The sequence below is a fragment of the Uloborus diversus genome, chromosome 2 (genome assembly GCF_026930045.1).
Source record: "Uloborus diversus isolate 005 chromosome 2, Udiv.v.3.1, whole genome shotgun sequence".
In the NCBI taxonomy this organism is placed as follows: Eukaryota; Metazoa; Arthropoda; class Arachnida; order Araneae; family Uloboridae; genus Uloborus; species Uloborus diversus.
This window is the reverse complement of record NC_072732.1, coordinates 107055000-107071434: the sequence shown is the minus strand read 5'-3', so window position 1 is coordinate 107071434 and position 16435 is coordinate 107055000. Positions and strand designations below refer to the sequence as shown.

Sequence of the window (16435 nt, the reverse complement as noted above, 5' to 3'; positions counted from 1 at the left end):
ACTTTTGCTGATTACAAAATCATAACTACTGTTACTAAATATTTTTTAATATGTTTAATATCAAGTAGCAGTTGTTACTGTATACTTTATAACCATTATTTGCTTTTGTAGTTTGTCTTTCTAAAGCAGAAAAGGGGGAACATTAATTTTACTAGATAGTGATTGATAGGTCTACCAGGATCTTTAATTGGAATGGATGAGAATCTCTGGTTCCACCACCATAGAAAGCCTTTTCACTTTCTCATCCAGACCCTGTTCCACAATTGTCAAAGCAACACAACATGCATCTAAATTCTAAACATTGCTGTAAGTTGTTCAATGAGAAGATTAGTTTCAATACAAGTTTAGAAAAAAATGAAATCATCTCAAAACTTATGTTTAAGTATTTTAGCCAATTTTCAATTCATGCATGAGTCACAATATTTCTAGCATTGCTTTTTTTTAATCTTGAAAGAGGTTCAAATTAGTGATATGCTTCCCTAAAAAAAAAATCAGGATTTTAAAAAATATCAGCTTAATATATTGTCATCTATTATAGATTATTTTCTTATAGTAATTAGTGTAAAAATACTTTCTCTCTCTCCCTCTCAAAGAAAAAAAAATATTGAGCAGAAATTTGATAATACAATTATTCAGTCATAATTTATCAGTCAGTTATTCAGTGTATAATTTTAAAAGGTTATTCTTACAGAAATGTATCTCCCATGAGTGAGGTATAAAGAAATATATATGATCTAACCCACATAACTCAAAAAATTCAAACTTAATAAGAGAAGCAAAAACAAGATTTGAGGTTCTCATTCTAGGCCATCAATACAATATTTAACTGAATAAATTTAATAGACATATGTAACAAAACAATTTAATAATATAACAATTATGTACATAATATACTTCAACTTCTATGACTTTAACACATCAAACTTCTATGCCGAAATCAGATCGTGTTTTTAATTTCCATTCCTGCTTTAATTTTGGATATTCTGTTCTTGTATGCCAAACTAGAACCTGCAAACAAACAAAATGCATTTATTGAATTAATCATTGATACTAAAAATAATAAATATAGTAATTATATCTTAAACAAAATGTTAATAAAGCCGCCCATTATTCCAGTGACAATCATCCCTTGGAGGGGAAGAAAATACATCTTTCTCAAACTTCTTAAAAATCAGGGAAGTTTGAACTTCAAAACAATGTCTTCATATTTTGTAGTAAGTTACCTCCCTAAAGCCAGGGCTAAGGCAGAAATACTTAAAATACACCGCCAGCTCAGTTATTCCATCTGAGGACTGCAATCCTCAGATGGAATAACTGAGCTGGCGGTGTATTTCAATGTCTTCATAGAAATTATTTCTTTCATCTACACTCAAAGTTTGGGGTGCACCTTTACACTTTCAGTGAAATTTGTAACAATTTTATGACTGTAGGGCTTGATTCTTCTGTACATCACATGACAAAAATATAGGCTGACAAGCCTCATTTTTTATAACAGTACAGACAGTTATTCTACTTCAGTGTGCCCTTATATTTTATGCCTTATTCAATACTAGCCGCCTGCGTCAACCAGCTGGTTTCGCCTATTTATGCTATTCACCTTTCTGTGCAAGTAGCTGCCTATTGCAGCTGTTTGGCTTACTTGTCATACACCATTTTACGCCTTCGGCGGCTGTTTAAACAAATTTGGCGGTGGTATTAACAAATCTATTTCTATCTATATAAATATTAATTTGAATAAAATATTTTCTATATCTCCAGTACCACCGTTTGGAATTTTCCCAAAGGAGGAGGAGGGGGAAAGAGTGTACTCTCAATGCAAATTTTTCGGAAAAGAACAAAAAGCATTTCCATTTTTATGTGAGAGCATTATTTTTTCAAAATCGTGAAAGAGGGGGGGGGGGCAATTGATCCCCTCCCCCCGTTGAAGTTCCTTGAATAACGGGCCTGTCTATCTCTTACTGTCCATAGACCTGTACGACCTCTATATTTATCAATCTATAGATCTATGCATATCTTACCTCTGATGGTAATTAACAATCTTTTTCAATGAAAAAAAGAATATATTCGAAAAAAAATATTTCGTGCATTAAATATCTACCAATCCCATCCATCTCTAAATATTCTTGTCTCTCTCTCTATTTTAACCTAACTGCCAATCCTTAATAAAAATTTAATTGAAACAGCAAAAAAAAAAAAAGTTTCTATTTCCCTGTAGTATGCAAAAGAATTAAAAAAAAAAAACTCAGTTTTTATGGGGCGGGGGGGGGGGAGAGAAACAAATGAAATCCCTGGAAGAAAAAAAAAGTGAATGAATCCGTCCAAAGGGAGAGCGGGGGAAAAAAAAGCAAGTCACTTTTGTTAGATTACGTCGGCCCGTTATGTCATATTCAGAGCCATCAGCAGGCAGCAGAACTTCGGGGACGCGAGAACTCATATCTTCGTTTTGTATTTAAAAATGGTTAAAAAAAATATTGCATATTTTTGAAAACTTTTTCTTTTTAAAGAGGATGGAATGTTTTGCTGATTACATAGTAAAATTTTAGAGAAGAGGCTTTTATACTTTTGGAGGGATGAGTTTTAGTTTAGAAAAAACATAAACCCAAGAAAAAATGCAAATTAAAGGTTTTTTCAAAAATTCATTTAAAAAAAAAGCTCTATCTTCAAAATTCCTTTTTTTCATCATATTTAAAATTAAATTTCTTACATTTTAGTAAAAAAATTATTTTTTTGGTGCAATTAATTTGGGATCTGTGGGGTAAAAAGCACGAAAAACAGCTAAAAATCATAGAACATTAAATAACTTTTTTTCTAATAAAAATATCAAAAAATGAAGCGTCAGGTGCACACAATCTGCAAAAATTACATCTGTATACCAAATTTCATCTCTCTAGACTTTACCGTTTTCCCGAAATGCATGCCAGAAACACACAGAAACAGCTTATTTTATTACTAGCCGCCTGCGGCGACCAGCTGGTTCGCCTTTTTACGCCATTAACCTTTATGCAAGCAGAAAACCTAGGGCGGTTGTTTGTATAACTTGTCATTTACCTTTTTACATCAAGTTTGCTGTTTTCAGCAGCCGTTTAAATAAATTTGGCAGCAGTATTAATCAATCCATCTTTTTTCATGCCATTCACCTTTTTACGCCAAGATTTCCACCTTCGGTGGCTATCTACCTTTATGATCTATCTCTAAATTTTCTTATCCATCTCTATTTATTTTAACCTCTCTGCCCATTCCCTAATAAGAACAAAGATCACTCAAAAAACCGCTTTTTTTTATTTAAGTAGAGCAAAAAAATAAATAAATAAATAGTAATAAAAAGTAACATCCGAAATTCCCCATAGTATGCAAAAAGTAGCGTTTGCAAAAGAAAAAAAAAATCTCGCTATTTCTATTGAATTAAATGTGCACAACTATGAAATGTAATGTAATATACATACAGCAAAACGTCCAGCAGAAGGGGGGGGGGGGATTGGAAAAAGAAACAAATGCAATCCTTAAATAAAACAAAAAAAGGAAAGAAAAAAAAGCAAGCGCTGCCGGAAAAAACACTTGGTCATGACTGATGTCATAAAATGTAGAAGTAAGCAATATAGTAAAAAAAGATAAACATTGTAGCGATTAAGGTATTAAGGTTTGATCCCTCAATATCGAATCGAAATCCAGGGTGTGACGTCAGCAGATAAGAGAAGAAGGTTTTTTCGACGGAGTCGACTAATAAGTGAAAATATGATGATGTTCTGCATTTAAAAAATTGAAAAGACCTATTGCGTACTTTTGAAAACCTTTTTTTTTTCTAAAGAGGGTGAAATGTTTTCGCTATTGTATACTTAATTTTTAGAAAGGAATCTTGTATATTTTTTGCAGGATGAGTTTAGAAAAGAATTAAACCCAGGAAAAAATGCAAAATAAAGGTTTTTTTCAAAAATTCATAAAAAACGCAAAAATTGATCTGTCTTCAAAATGTTTTCAGTCGTCATATTTAAAATTAAATTTCCTACACTATAGTACAAAAAATATTTGCCTGGCACAATTGGTTGGGGGTATGTGAGGTAAAAAGAGCTAAAAATCATATAAAACATTAAATAACTTTTTTTCAAATTAAAATATCAAAAATCCAAGCCCGAGGTGCATACCGTTGGTAAAAACTGCACCTATATACCAAATTTCATCTTTCTAGGCTTTGTTTTCCCGGGATGCGCCCACACACACACAAACAAACATTTTATTATATGTATAGAAGATAAACAATAGTTGATTTTTATTAAAACTGCATAGAATTTAGTGTTGATAGCCATTTACCCTATATTTCTTAAATCATACTTCTTGCCAACCTTCCAAGAAAAAAAAAGGAGATTCCACTAAAGGTATATAGGTGATTCACCAGCGACATATTTCATATCAAAATTATTAAATTATGCTTTTTAATAACATGAAAATTAAATTTTTAAGTGAATAGGGATTTTTCTGAGAGGAAAGCTAATTGGTAGCACCAAGAAAAATACATCAAACTGCAAAGGAAAAATCTACTAAGGAGTCAATTCCCCTAATGTTTCGTACATTCCCCAGTCTCCCCCCAAAAAGTAGCTACAAAAATTTAATAACCAAAACTCCGGGAAAAAAATCAATACATTATTAAAAATGAAAGATAAAATAAGTAAGTATAGGGTAGCACATGTTAAAATAACTTCAAACTTTCAAAATAACTGAAATATTTTCAAGATGCAAAAAGATTGAAATCTGCTGCAAATCTGCTTTGTCGAACATGCAATGTGGAAAACTTATAAAAATAATTTTTAACAAAATGAGTTATTAATTAAAAATTTTTTTTCAAGTAAAACTTTTAAAAAAGCCAATTCCTTCAGTACACTGATTTTTTTCAAAAGAAGAAAAAAAATCAGAAATAGAATCAGACTTTTCAAGGGAAAAAAAAGAATTTTCGCAGCAAATAATTATGTTGAAAAGGGAGTACTTAGCAGCCTTGTGCCTAAGGGAAAAAATGGTGCAGAATCGCCCTTAAATGTAGCTTTGTGGCAAGTTGGTGCAGAAAACTTACTCTGGCACTCTCAAAACGTAATTGTCATAGAATTCCTATTCCCTGGGGATAAAATTGGTTTCAGTCCATATTTTTATGCACTATATAGAGTTCTTTTTTCCCCTGACATTGGTGGATGACTGGAAATGGGGGCCATCTATTGAGAAGAAAGTGAAATCGATTGCAAAAAACAGAAAATGGTAAAAAACGGGAAAGCAGGAGATAGAAGCAAAAATGGAAGTCTCCCATTAAAATCAGTAGAGTTGGCAAGTAATGCTTAAATGCATTTGTAGTCGTCTGAAGGAATACAATGATTAAAAAACTAAAAAATTCTCGAGTCAAAGAATTCTTTAATATTTTTACAAGGCAAGAGTAAGAATTCCATTTTGATCCTGATAATTGCTTTTCCTTAGAAGTTTTTCAACAAAATATGTTGACTGAAGGCTGCTTAATTAAGTTGGTTATGTCAACAAGAAAACTTTTTAATATTTGATGTGTCCTAACAGATAATGATATTACATAGGCACATACAAAAACACGATAGCTGCATAGGAGAGTACAGGTATGCAGTTTGATGCAGCACAAGCACTACAAATCGGATTATATGACATATAATGAAATAAGCAATTGAAGCAGTAATACTTAAATTACAAAACAGTTAATATTTTTTAATGAAGAATAATATTATGATACGAAACAGAATGCATCAGTAACAGGGTAGTTGTCAATTCTTTTTAATAAAGCAAAGGTGACCAATTCATAGAGTTGAGATTAGGTAGAGGAACCCAGGCAACCTTATCCCCCCTTAGGAGAAATGGGTCAGATTTCCCCACAAGTCACATGGTTAAAAACCAATATTTGGCATTAAACGTTGATCAGCTTTTTTTCACCCATCGCAACTCTTCGGTTTGATATTAGACTTGCTTTTCCTATAGCAGTTTCACGTCAATCATTTCTGAAACATATTCATCCTAAAAAGATATTGTTAAAGATAAAACCAAGAGTTATAATTGACAACACAAACATTAAGTTTTTAAAAAAGACTGTTGCAATCCCTCCCCCCCCCCAATGAATAATAAATTCTACAGATACTAGATGTAAACAATTGTTCTGAAACGTCTAAGCTATTTAATGAAAAGCAAAAATAAATTTTAAAAACAGCAATGAAAAGTGCAGTAAATAAATCCAGTAAACATTAAAAAAATTATGTACTTAGGTTAAATCTACAATAATTTATTTATCTTAAAAAGGTCATTTTGCATCAATTAATTACAATATTAAATACTTGATTGTCTTTGTCTCTTATTAAATATAAAAAGTCATCAAAGGGCTAAGCACAACATTGTTACAGGTCATAACAGAAGTACCATTACCGAATGATATATACTGTATTTAGTGACGCACATAATGGGAGGGTCCAGGAGGTCCGAACCTCCCCCATTCATGGAGGATCATTCATTTCTTTGACAGGGTCATCATTGGAAGGCAGAGGTACCAGACGTTTAAAGTCCAAAGATTCAACATCAAGAACTTCTAAGGGATATAACTGTTGATAAGGGCATAATATTTCACCATTTTTAGTCCTCAACTTGACTAAGCAAACGTGTCCATTTCTACTAGGAAAAAATTTCAATACTTTGGCTAGTGGCCAATTTATTCACTTCGGATTACCATCATCCATTAGGACTATGGTCTCCTTCTTTTAACGGTTGGCTCTTCTTGGTTCTACTAATTTCCACAAACCCTAAATATTCATTTCTGAAACGTTGTCTAAGAACGCTTCTAATCTTCTGTTGATAGATATTTTATCAATATTGTCCAGGTCTGGCACTCCAACATCATGGATGCGGACCAGGAGGGTTCAGGACTCAGACTGTGCCATTGAAATTTTTATGGGGGAGGAGGGTAATTTGACAGGGTTTTGATCTCATTTTTTTTGCCGGGAGGGGGTACTCTGCAGCATGTAAGGGGGGTGCACCATTACCCTTTGGGCCCCCTTGATTACCAAACTATTAATATGCATTCCAGGCTGCTTTTTAAGATGATAATAAAGAAGAAAATTAAAGAGAGAAATAGGGATAACACTCTCTTTGACTGTATTTGATATGTCTGATAAAATAAAGCAGCTTTTTAAACTATAATGTGATTGGTATCACTAGAAATGAGAGACGAGTCCCTTCAGAAATTTTGACTACACCAATTATGTATGTCAGAAATGTGGTAGGCTATCTTCTTGGGAACAAATTTTTAAACAAAATATTTCACATTAAGTTATTCAAAAATCTAGAATATAAGTTCATTAAAAAAATATATTCTTCAGTTACGCTACAATAATTTTTCAAAAATGAATTTTTAAGGAATTTCATATATTTGACGATTTTATATCAATTAGTTGTAATATTCAGGTAAACAGGCAATGATTTTTTCTGCATCAAAAGCAGATCAGCATGCACAAAAAGCTCATCTTACCTTGGTGCAATTGTTGGCTTTTGGTTCAAGCTGTTCAATTTTAACTAAATCTTTCAGAAGTTTACTTTCTTGGTATCCTCGAGGAACAGATAGACTAAACGCTGCTTCTGGATGTTGCAGTAACAAAGTAACATTTACTGCAAAACCTGCCATGTCAAGAGGAAATGGCCTGTTTGGTTTCCAAATAGTATTCCAACCAGTAACTTTTCCATTTTTTACTAGTGGCTTTTCAACCATTAGACCACCAACAAGTCCTACAGGCCATACAGAAACTCTTTCAGTATACCTCATCTATAAAGAGAATATTTTAAAAAACATGAATATTTCTTCAGACTATCTGTAAAAGACAGCAGTCACAGAATTTTCAAACAAAATGAGTGTGACCAAAATAATAGACTAAAAAAATTCAAGAAAATATTTCCTAGCCTATAAAACGCTGTGTGTTTTATCAGGTTATGATGCTTGATAAAAGGATCAATGAACCATTTTAAGGATAAATGAAAACAGAACAGACGTTAAATGTGGACAAATCTGTAAGTGCTTAAACAGTGTAGAATGTAGGCCTGTCTTTTCAAATTTTTTCTGCGAGGAGCGAAGGGGTTCCCCTAACTTAAGTTTTTGGAAGGAGGGAAATTCTAATGCAACTCCAAATTTTGCTGAATGATAAAATATGGGTTTTCAAATATAAGTACATCTAATGAGAAGGGACATTTCGGCATTAAAAACAATGCAGTTTTATCTACCTTAGACAATCGTTAGGTTTTTTTTTTTTTTTTTTGAATAAAATCGTTTTCTTAACTTTTTCTTCATCGATTTTGTCGTTCAAAATTTCATCTGATGATTGCTGCTGAATGGTTGGAAAAGGTGGAGGAATGGGAATTCCTGGTCCATGAGGTACAGGTCGTGTAGCAGATGGTAAATCATGATACTGAGTTGTGTGTATGTTTTTTTTTTTTTTTTCGAATTGAAACCCTTGACATCACAGGAGCAAGAGTGACAGTCATCTCCATGTTTTTTTGGTTCTCTATATACCATAGAAATGCCAAGGGTAAAGAGCTACTTGTACTTTTTGTCCATTTTCTCAGTAGCTAAACACACTTTGTGTGGAGCCCTGCGTTTGTCCAGATCACCAAGCTTTACATCGAAGTAAGCATGATAAGTTTTTTTGATAAATACTGTTACGTTTTGCTGATGCTTTGTTATTATTAAATCACCACATCTGTAACAAAATGTATCAGAACTGTTTTTACACTTTCTTAATGACATTATGACGCACTAAACACTCAGAAAACAAGACACAACTTGATGCTACAAACAACTGCTGCTAATTATTTCGTAAACAATTGCGGATGCGGTCAAGTTGACTTTGACAGATGCGAAAATGAAAAAGTATTGCACCACTGAAATGTAATAAACATAACATTATACTAAAACATTTTTAATCAATGCATCAAGGCTTCGTCAGAGGTCACTAGAGATTGAGTATACCAAAATTCAACTCCGGGGGTCTTCATGGGGCTGTGATACAGAGGGGTGAAAAACCCAACTTGTTCAGTCATGTAAACTGTTCTTAGTCGCATAATTATTTTCTTTCGTCTTTCTTGGCGGTGGATATTTGGTTTTGTTGGTGATAGGACATGTAAAAAAAAAAATTTCAATGCAATTTAGAAAATGTCAATAAGGAACTTTTTTTGCTTTAGTACAAAATATCTTATAAGGTTTTTTTTAATTTTGTGAAAAGTCTTGAAGTAATGGGCTCAAGCCAAATTCATATTCAGAATCTGCGTACTTGTAATTAGCTAAGGACACTTATCTAATTCAAAACACCAAAAAACATGTCTGCCTGTGTTATTAATAAGTATTTCAGTACAAATTTATAAACATTTTGGAAAGAACAATTTTCAATTGTTGTAATGAAAATGTTAAAAAATTAATTGAAGCATTCAATATTTACTATGAAAAGTACTGGTCCAAATTTACCAAGTCTTCAAATTAGTTAAATTACCACACTAACTAGTAGAAATTGTAAACAGTTTTTTTTAAAAAATAAGAAATAAAACTTTAAAAACCTAAAAAAACTGAATGTTTTTCAACATAACATTCATATCATCATTTTATGCAATAATTGAGATTTTTAAATTAATCCGTTACTAATAGCCCTAAAAGTGTATAAAATGTTTATCATTAGTTTTTCTTAATTAATCAGTATTGAATAACAATATTATCTTAATAATATGATACATATAGAAGATGGCTTTTATGCAAAAGATGGGTAATAAATAAAAAGACTTCACTGTATTTTGTTACGAGAAAACTTGGACATTTACTACAACCTATAGAAGCTTTTTAAAGTAAATTATACATACTTCTTCAAAAAGATACAAATCATGGGTATTGTCATCATCATCAAAAATATACAACCCTTTTTATCATCAGTTTGTGCAACAATTGCGATTTGTAAATTAATTTATTACTAATAGTCCTAAAAGTGTATAAATGCTAATCATTAATTTTTCTTAATAAATCAGTACTGAGTAACAATATTATGTTGATGATATGAGGCATATAGAATAGATGATGGCTTTTATAAAAAAGATGAGTGATAACTTAAAATAGACTTCAACATATTTTATTACGAGAAAACTCAGATATTCACAACAACCTATAGAAGCTTTCTAAAGTAAATTATACATACTTCTTCGAAAAGATCCAAATCATAAGTATTGTCATCATCAGCAAAATATACAACCCCTTTTTCCGAAGAGAGTGCATGTTTCCTCAGCCAACTCAAGGCTAAATTTCGTTGCAAAACACCTTTAGGTTTCAGCCAGCTGGGATCATCTTTTGACATTTTCATAGGCAATGGAGTTGGTGTATACAAATGTGTATATGACAATTTTGACTTTTGCAACAAATTAACCACTAAAGCTGTTTTATTTACAGAATCTTCCACAACAATCCAATGAATATTAGGTACCTAAAAAAAAAAGTACTTAAAATTAATTCAGGGTTTGTACGGGTCATGGAAGTCCTGGAAAGTCATGGAAAAAGAAAAAAAAACAATTTCAGACCTGGAAAAGTCATGGAAAATGAATATTTTTGTTATAAGTCATGGAATTTTTTTTTAAGGTCATGGAAAAATGTCCTGGACAAAGAAAAAGTAACAATAGCTTAAAGAGCATTAGAAATCTTGAATGGTTTAACAGCATTGCATATAAAAGCTGTTCAAACTTGAAAATTGAATGATCCCAAAACCAAATCTGAATTTTGAAATCCCATTGCATCCCCATTTCTGTAGTGGTCGCCCTTCTTCTTTTGCAATGTGATTTTACTGCATAGACATCACTAGTTTTGAACTTATCAGTATTTTCAACACTTCTTTTATTTTATATTCTGTAGCAGCGAACTTACACGTTCTTGATTTTGCACGCCCACTCAAAAGACGCGATTCAGTTGAATCCGAGAACGTTTCAACCACTCGTAAAAACTTAATTATTAAATTTATCAGAGTTTATCTTAGTTTGTTGTAGGTTTTAGAAAATAAAGATCGTTAATGAGGCGATAGAATACAAAAATAGAGGAATTCTAATGCTCTAAAACAGTAGTGCCCAACATACGGCTCACAAAACTGACCCTTGCAGCCAAATGTTACGTTCAATGTCAGAAATCTAACACTATATTCTGAAATTTCTAATCCTTTTAATTTATATGCATTTGAAAATGCATAAATTAGTAAACAAGTACACTTGAATCAGAAGATTTATTTACTACTGAATGATTTTTTGTAAATATCTGTCTTGGAAACATGAATTTACTGAAGAATGGCTTTACTTTAAAGAACCAAAATACTCTGACAGGTTACATCCATGATTAGATGCACTGTTGACACTAAAAGGCAACTTTTAAAGCAAATTTATCAATACTTAGGAATGACTCGTTCAACCCTTTGTCCCCTTCTTTATCATTCTGCCCTTTTATGAAAAAATAAATTATACATTTAAACATCATTACATTGCATTCACTGCATTTTTACTTTACTTAAATTTATATAAAGAAGACAAATAAGAAGAGTTTAGTTTTTGCAGTGTGCATTGATGTTTTTTCAATCATAAAAAATTGCTTTGATGAAGTAGTGGCATTCACGTAGAAGTTTAGCTTATTCACATTTCCAAATATTGGCAAGTTTGATATTAAATAGCACTATTCTCTTTGTGTAACAAGGTAATGAACATTTTTATTAAATCATGAAAAAGTCTTGGAAAAATCATGGAATTTTTTCATCTGAATAGAGTATGAACCCTGTTAATTCTACTTTTTTTTTCTCTTTATCTTTTTAGAGCTCTAAGAGAGGGCTACTCAAACTTTCTGTTTGTGCCCCTCGTTGAACACTTGTGAGAGCTCATGCTCCCCTCCCTCATCAGATTACCTTATGGGGTGAATACAGGAGTACAATCAAAATTTGAAACTGAACCTAGTTGGGATAGCTAAAACTGGTAATTAAATAAAAATATAGATAATTTCATAAACAAAATTCTAATCTTCTTTTCTGCTCATTAATTTATATTGAACATACAGTGAAGCACCGCTTATACGTTTTTGAAGGGACTGTATGAAAAAAAAAACATATAAATGAAAAAACGAAGTATAGGAATAGGTTAATATGTATTGAGCTCTGCAGGGACCAATTTTAAAAATGATCAAATGATAAAAACATATAAAAGAGAAACATATAAACGGTGCTTCACTGTATTCTTGTTAGAACACATGAAATCAAATTACTAAATACAAATAAATGTAAAGTAATCTAGGACTTTGGTGAGATTGACATGCTATGTCAATCACTTTCACAAAATCAACAGAAGGAATACCACTGTTTGCAGTTGAAAAGCTCTTAATATTAGGTCATAACTTGTAAAAAAGCACACCTCAGGTCACTTTTAATGTATTTCTTTGCTTGATAATTTGATTTTATACCTTTTAATGCTGCAAATATAGATTTACAAGGATAGGTAGATAAAAACTGTACTTAAAGCTTGCAAATTAGCAATAATGTAAATTTATTTATTTAGAAGAAATTTGAACTGTCAAAGAAAAGCTTATAATTAATAACTAAATTGCAAATTAAGTAATGCAAAGGTATAAATAAGTAATAAATTTAAAATGCAAAAAAAAAAAAAAAAAAAAAGAACCATCAATACGAATTAATTAGAATAATTTCTTTATCTTTCAAATTTCCACCTGAATAATGCAAAAACAAAAAGTAAGTTATTTAATAATTAATGATTATCAAAAAGAGAAATTAATAAAAATTTTCAAAGGTGATGACATGTGCATACAAAAAAGAAAAGAAAGAAAGTGAAGAAGGGAAAAGGAAGCATAATACATAAGTAACTGTTCTTGTACATTTACTTTCATTAGGATTACATAGAAAAATTATATTTAAAACTCAAATTATATTTAGAGATTATAAATATTTAAAGCAACTTCAAAGGTAATATATACAAACTACATATTTAAAGTAAAATTATAATTTTTTTTATCAACGACATATTGAGAGCGGGGGGACAATAATATACGTTCATATATATGTCAGAGGAAAATTAATAAAAAAAACTCATGTTCATATTTAAGGAAAACTTTAGTAACACTTAATATTCTTTTTAACACTGAACTGGGGGAAAAAAAACGAACAATTATTAACTTTTCTGCAAATAGTCTTATCGATAACTCACAATTGAAAAACTCTTTCTAATGTGAAAGATATTGCAAAAATAATAATAATAATAATAATAATAAGGTTTTCATCATAAGCGTAAACTGAAAACACATTAAGTAGCATTTTTTAGGATATTTTTGGTTCAAATGTAGCACATCAACATGGAAAAAACTTTGATGTTAGAAAACACATGGACTCACAAACACTAATGTTTTAACAAAAACATTGCACTTTTGTAAACATCTACATCTAAGTTGCAAGTTGCACCACTATTACAGATATTCAATAAATCAATTTGCTCAAACAAAAAAAAGTCCAGAATACAAAATAAAAAATGTTGTATATAATTGTTAGAGGAAACTTACAAGTAATAGAGTATGTGATAATCTAGTTAATTCTGCCTTTTGAACTGGTCTTGCATATGTTGGAGTAATTACGTATATTTTTGGCTTTTTTTCATTCAAAACAATAGTCTCCTGCACAACTGTAAGAAGTTTGGTACACTGTGGCTCTCCCTTCAACACATCAAGCACACTTTTCATGAGATCATTCTGAGTGAAAAATCAAAAAATAATAATGATAAATTAATTAATATCCTATACACATAAAATTATCATTATTACTAAACAGTAATGTTTGAGACTAAATAATAATAATAAAAAAAAAAAGACGACAGTAGCCAGTGGACAGTTTATCCGAAAAAGATATTTTGCCACTTTTATTTTCTTGGTGGACATTTTGAACCACGTTCCAAACATAATTCCATTTCGCCTCATTTCCATATAGACATGTAATATTAGTACATTGTACACACATTTACCTTAATGCATACCTTAAACCATATATTTTCAAAATTTTACATTAAGAGAAAAAGGTCTTTAAAAGGAAAAAAAAACTAAAATTAAAACCTGTTTCTAAATAATGAAATAATTCTTGAAAAATCAAAATTATAAATACATTATGCAAGTAAAACAAACTAAAAGCATACATACCTGAAGTTAAAAAACATTTTATTTAATGTGCTGATTAATCACATATTTTGATCATTCTCTGGCACTATATTCAAAACTATGTTTTACTGCATCTTCTGAACTAAAATTACGAAATGCTAACCCTGATGTTTTCTTCCTTAAACAATATGTTATAGAGTCGCTTTTTCATACATAAATTAAATGTAACATTCAAAAATGATAAAAAGTAAGTGTAATATTTTTTTTAATGGGGAAGGGGTCATTATTAAAAGGAAAGAGCTTTTTAGGCAAAACCATGTGATCAGGAATTGTAAAATTGGTCTCCTGCATAGGATCCAAAATTTGGCAGTTTTGGAGATTCTTACTAGTATTGTTTTATATTAAAAAAAACTAATTTCCATGTAAAAAGGAAAGTTTTATTTCAGACATAAAAATTGGGAACCTTTAAGCTTTTCTTGGGGGGGAGGGAGATAAATGTTTTAAAATGGGGGTGTAACATGAAAGCACGTTTTAAAAGTAATCATAAGTGTATAATTTTACTTACTATACAAAGATTTTGTACTTGATTTCAAGATTTTTTAAAAAGGGTCTGTAACAATGATGACGCATTTGTTAATTGTTGCTTGCATTTTGAAACAATATCAATATAATTTTGGCTTTTAATGTTTTACTACATTATTGTACATGTTCTTATAAACTAGCAGTAACTTTTCCATGATCAACAAAAAGGGACATTCAAGCATCCAGTTTAGCGCAAGGGCGTATATAAGGGAGGGGCTGAGGAGGCCCGGACCCCCTCCAAAATGTGGAAGAAAAAACTTAAATAAGGGTTGTTATTTTTGGTTTTAGTTGCTCACGAATAATTTCCAAACTTTTAGCTACAAAAATGAATAAATAAATATGATAGTGATAATAATAAATATAATGCGTTAGAGCAGAGATTTCCGAACTGGGTGCCGCAGGTAGGAGGTGAGGGGTGCCGCCAAGCCCCCATGGTAACAATAATACGTATGTATATAAAACTAGACTAGAATGCCGTGAGAAAATTCTAATTCTTCAAAGGGTGCCGTGAATTGCTAAAGTTTGGGAACCCTGCTTTAGATGGCACCAGGATATGGTGTTCAGAAGGGGTTGGAGGATCAATACTCCGTGTTCTCCAGAAAAGAACGGGTCTCGGGAAAGCGAAGTTATTTCAACAAAAAAAAAAAGCAAATAATGTTGGGGAACAAATCTCAATTCTTTCAAAAAGAAATCTTCTCATTAAAAAAAAATTAACAGATGCAGCTAATTCCTTAGTAATTTAAATTCCTTTCTCTTTCATCCCCCCCCCCCTTTTTAAAGTTTGGGAACCCTGCTTTAGATGGCACCAGGATATGGTGTTCAGAAGGGGTTGGAGGATCAGTACTCCGTGTTCTCCAGAAAAGAACGGGTCTCAGGAAAGCGAAGTTATTTCAACAAAAAGAAAAGCAAATAATGTTGGGGAACAAATCTCAATTCTTTCAAAAAGAAATCTTCTAATTAAAAAAAATTAACAGATGCAGCTAATTGCTTAGCAATTTAAATTCCTTTCTCTTTCATCCCCCCCCCCCTTTTTTCTTTTCAAAATGATTCTTTCCTTAACTCTCGTTCCCTAAAAGAAATTTAAAATAAGTTTTAGTTTGGTTGGAGTAATAATGGAAATTGATGTCCTAAAAACGCATTTATTTAGGCCTTTTTCGGGCATCAATTTCAAAACATTTCTGTAGGAGGATCCCCAAAACCAACATCCTTTCACTGAGCTTACTATGAAAAATAGTCTGCAATTGTGTCTTAAAGATTTCAATTTTGAAAAGTTTCAGAGGAAGATTCCTAAAACTGCTCCTTACCACTAAACGTCTATAAAGATGACCTGAAATTGCATTGCACCTTTCAGAGAAGGATTCTCGAACTCCTTCTTACTTTCAAAGACTGCCTAATGTTGGGGAAAAATCTGAATTCCTTTTAAAAATAACCTTAAAATAAAAATTTTAAAACTTACTGATGACTATTGATCACGTCCAACACTTTCTATTCTTTTCAGTCCCCCCCCCCAATTTTTTTCCTTTTTTCCCTAGTCCGTCAAAGACAAGAAAGTCTTCAAAGTGCTACACTTCAAAGTCCCTCCACCCACTAAAACCATTGAAGAGCATCTCCAACCTCGTTTTCAGGGCTACAATGTCGAAACATTTTCAGGGGACAACCAAACGCCTTGCCTTCTGAAAG

General features: G+C 31.5%; 1 protein-coding gene across 3 annotated transcripts in view; it reads right to left on the bottom strand.

Annotated features, from left to right (window-relative positions):
• Nucleotides 1-699: 699 nt before the first annotated feature.
• LOC129217219 (galactosylgalactosylxylosylprotein 3-beta-glucuronosyltransferase 3-like) overlaps nt 700-16435 on the bottom strand; it is a 44958-nt gene continuing 29222 nt past the window's right edge. For 2 of the 3 annotated variants that reach the window (XM_054851493.1, XM_054851494.1), the window contains 4 exons: nt 13589-13774; nt 10203-10484; nt 7508-7798; nt 702-1008 (listed from right to left, as the gene is read on the bottom strand). In XM_054851493.1, the coding sequence (XP_054707468.1) occupies nt 919-1008; nt 7508-7798; nt 10203-10484; nt 13589-13774 (849 nt within the window). In that variant the 3' untranslated portion in view covers nt 702-918. Of the gene's footprint in view, nt 1009-7507; nt 7799-10202; nt 10485-13588; nt 13775-16435 lie in introns of all 3 variants that reach the window. The other variant, XM_054851495.1, reaches the window with a different exon arrangement.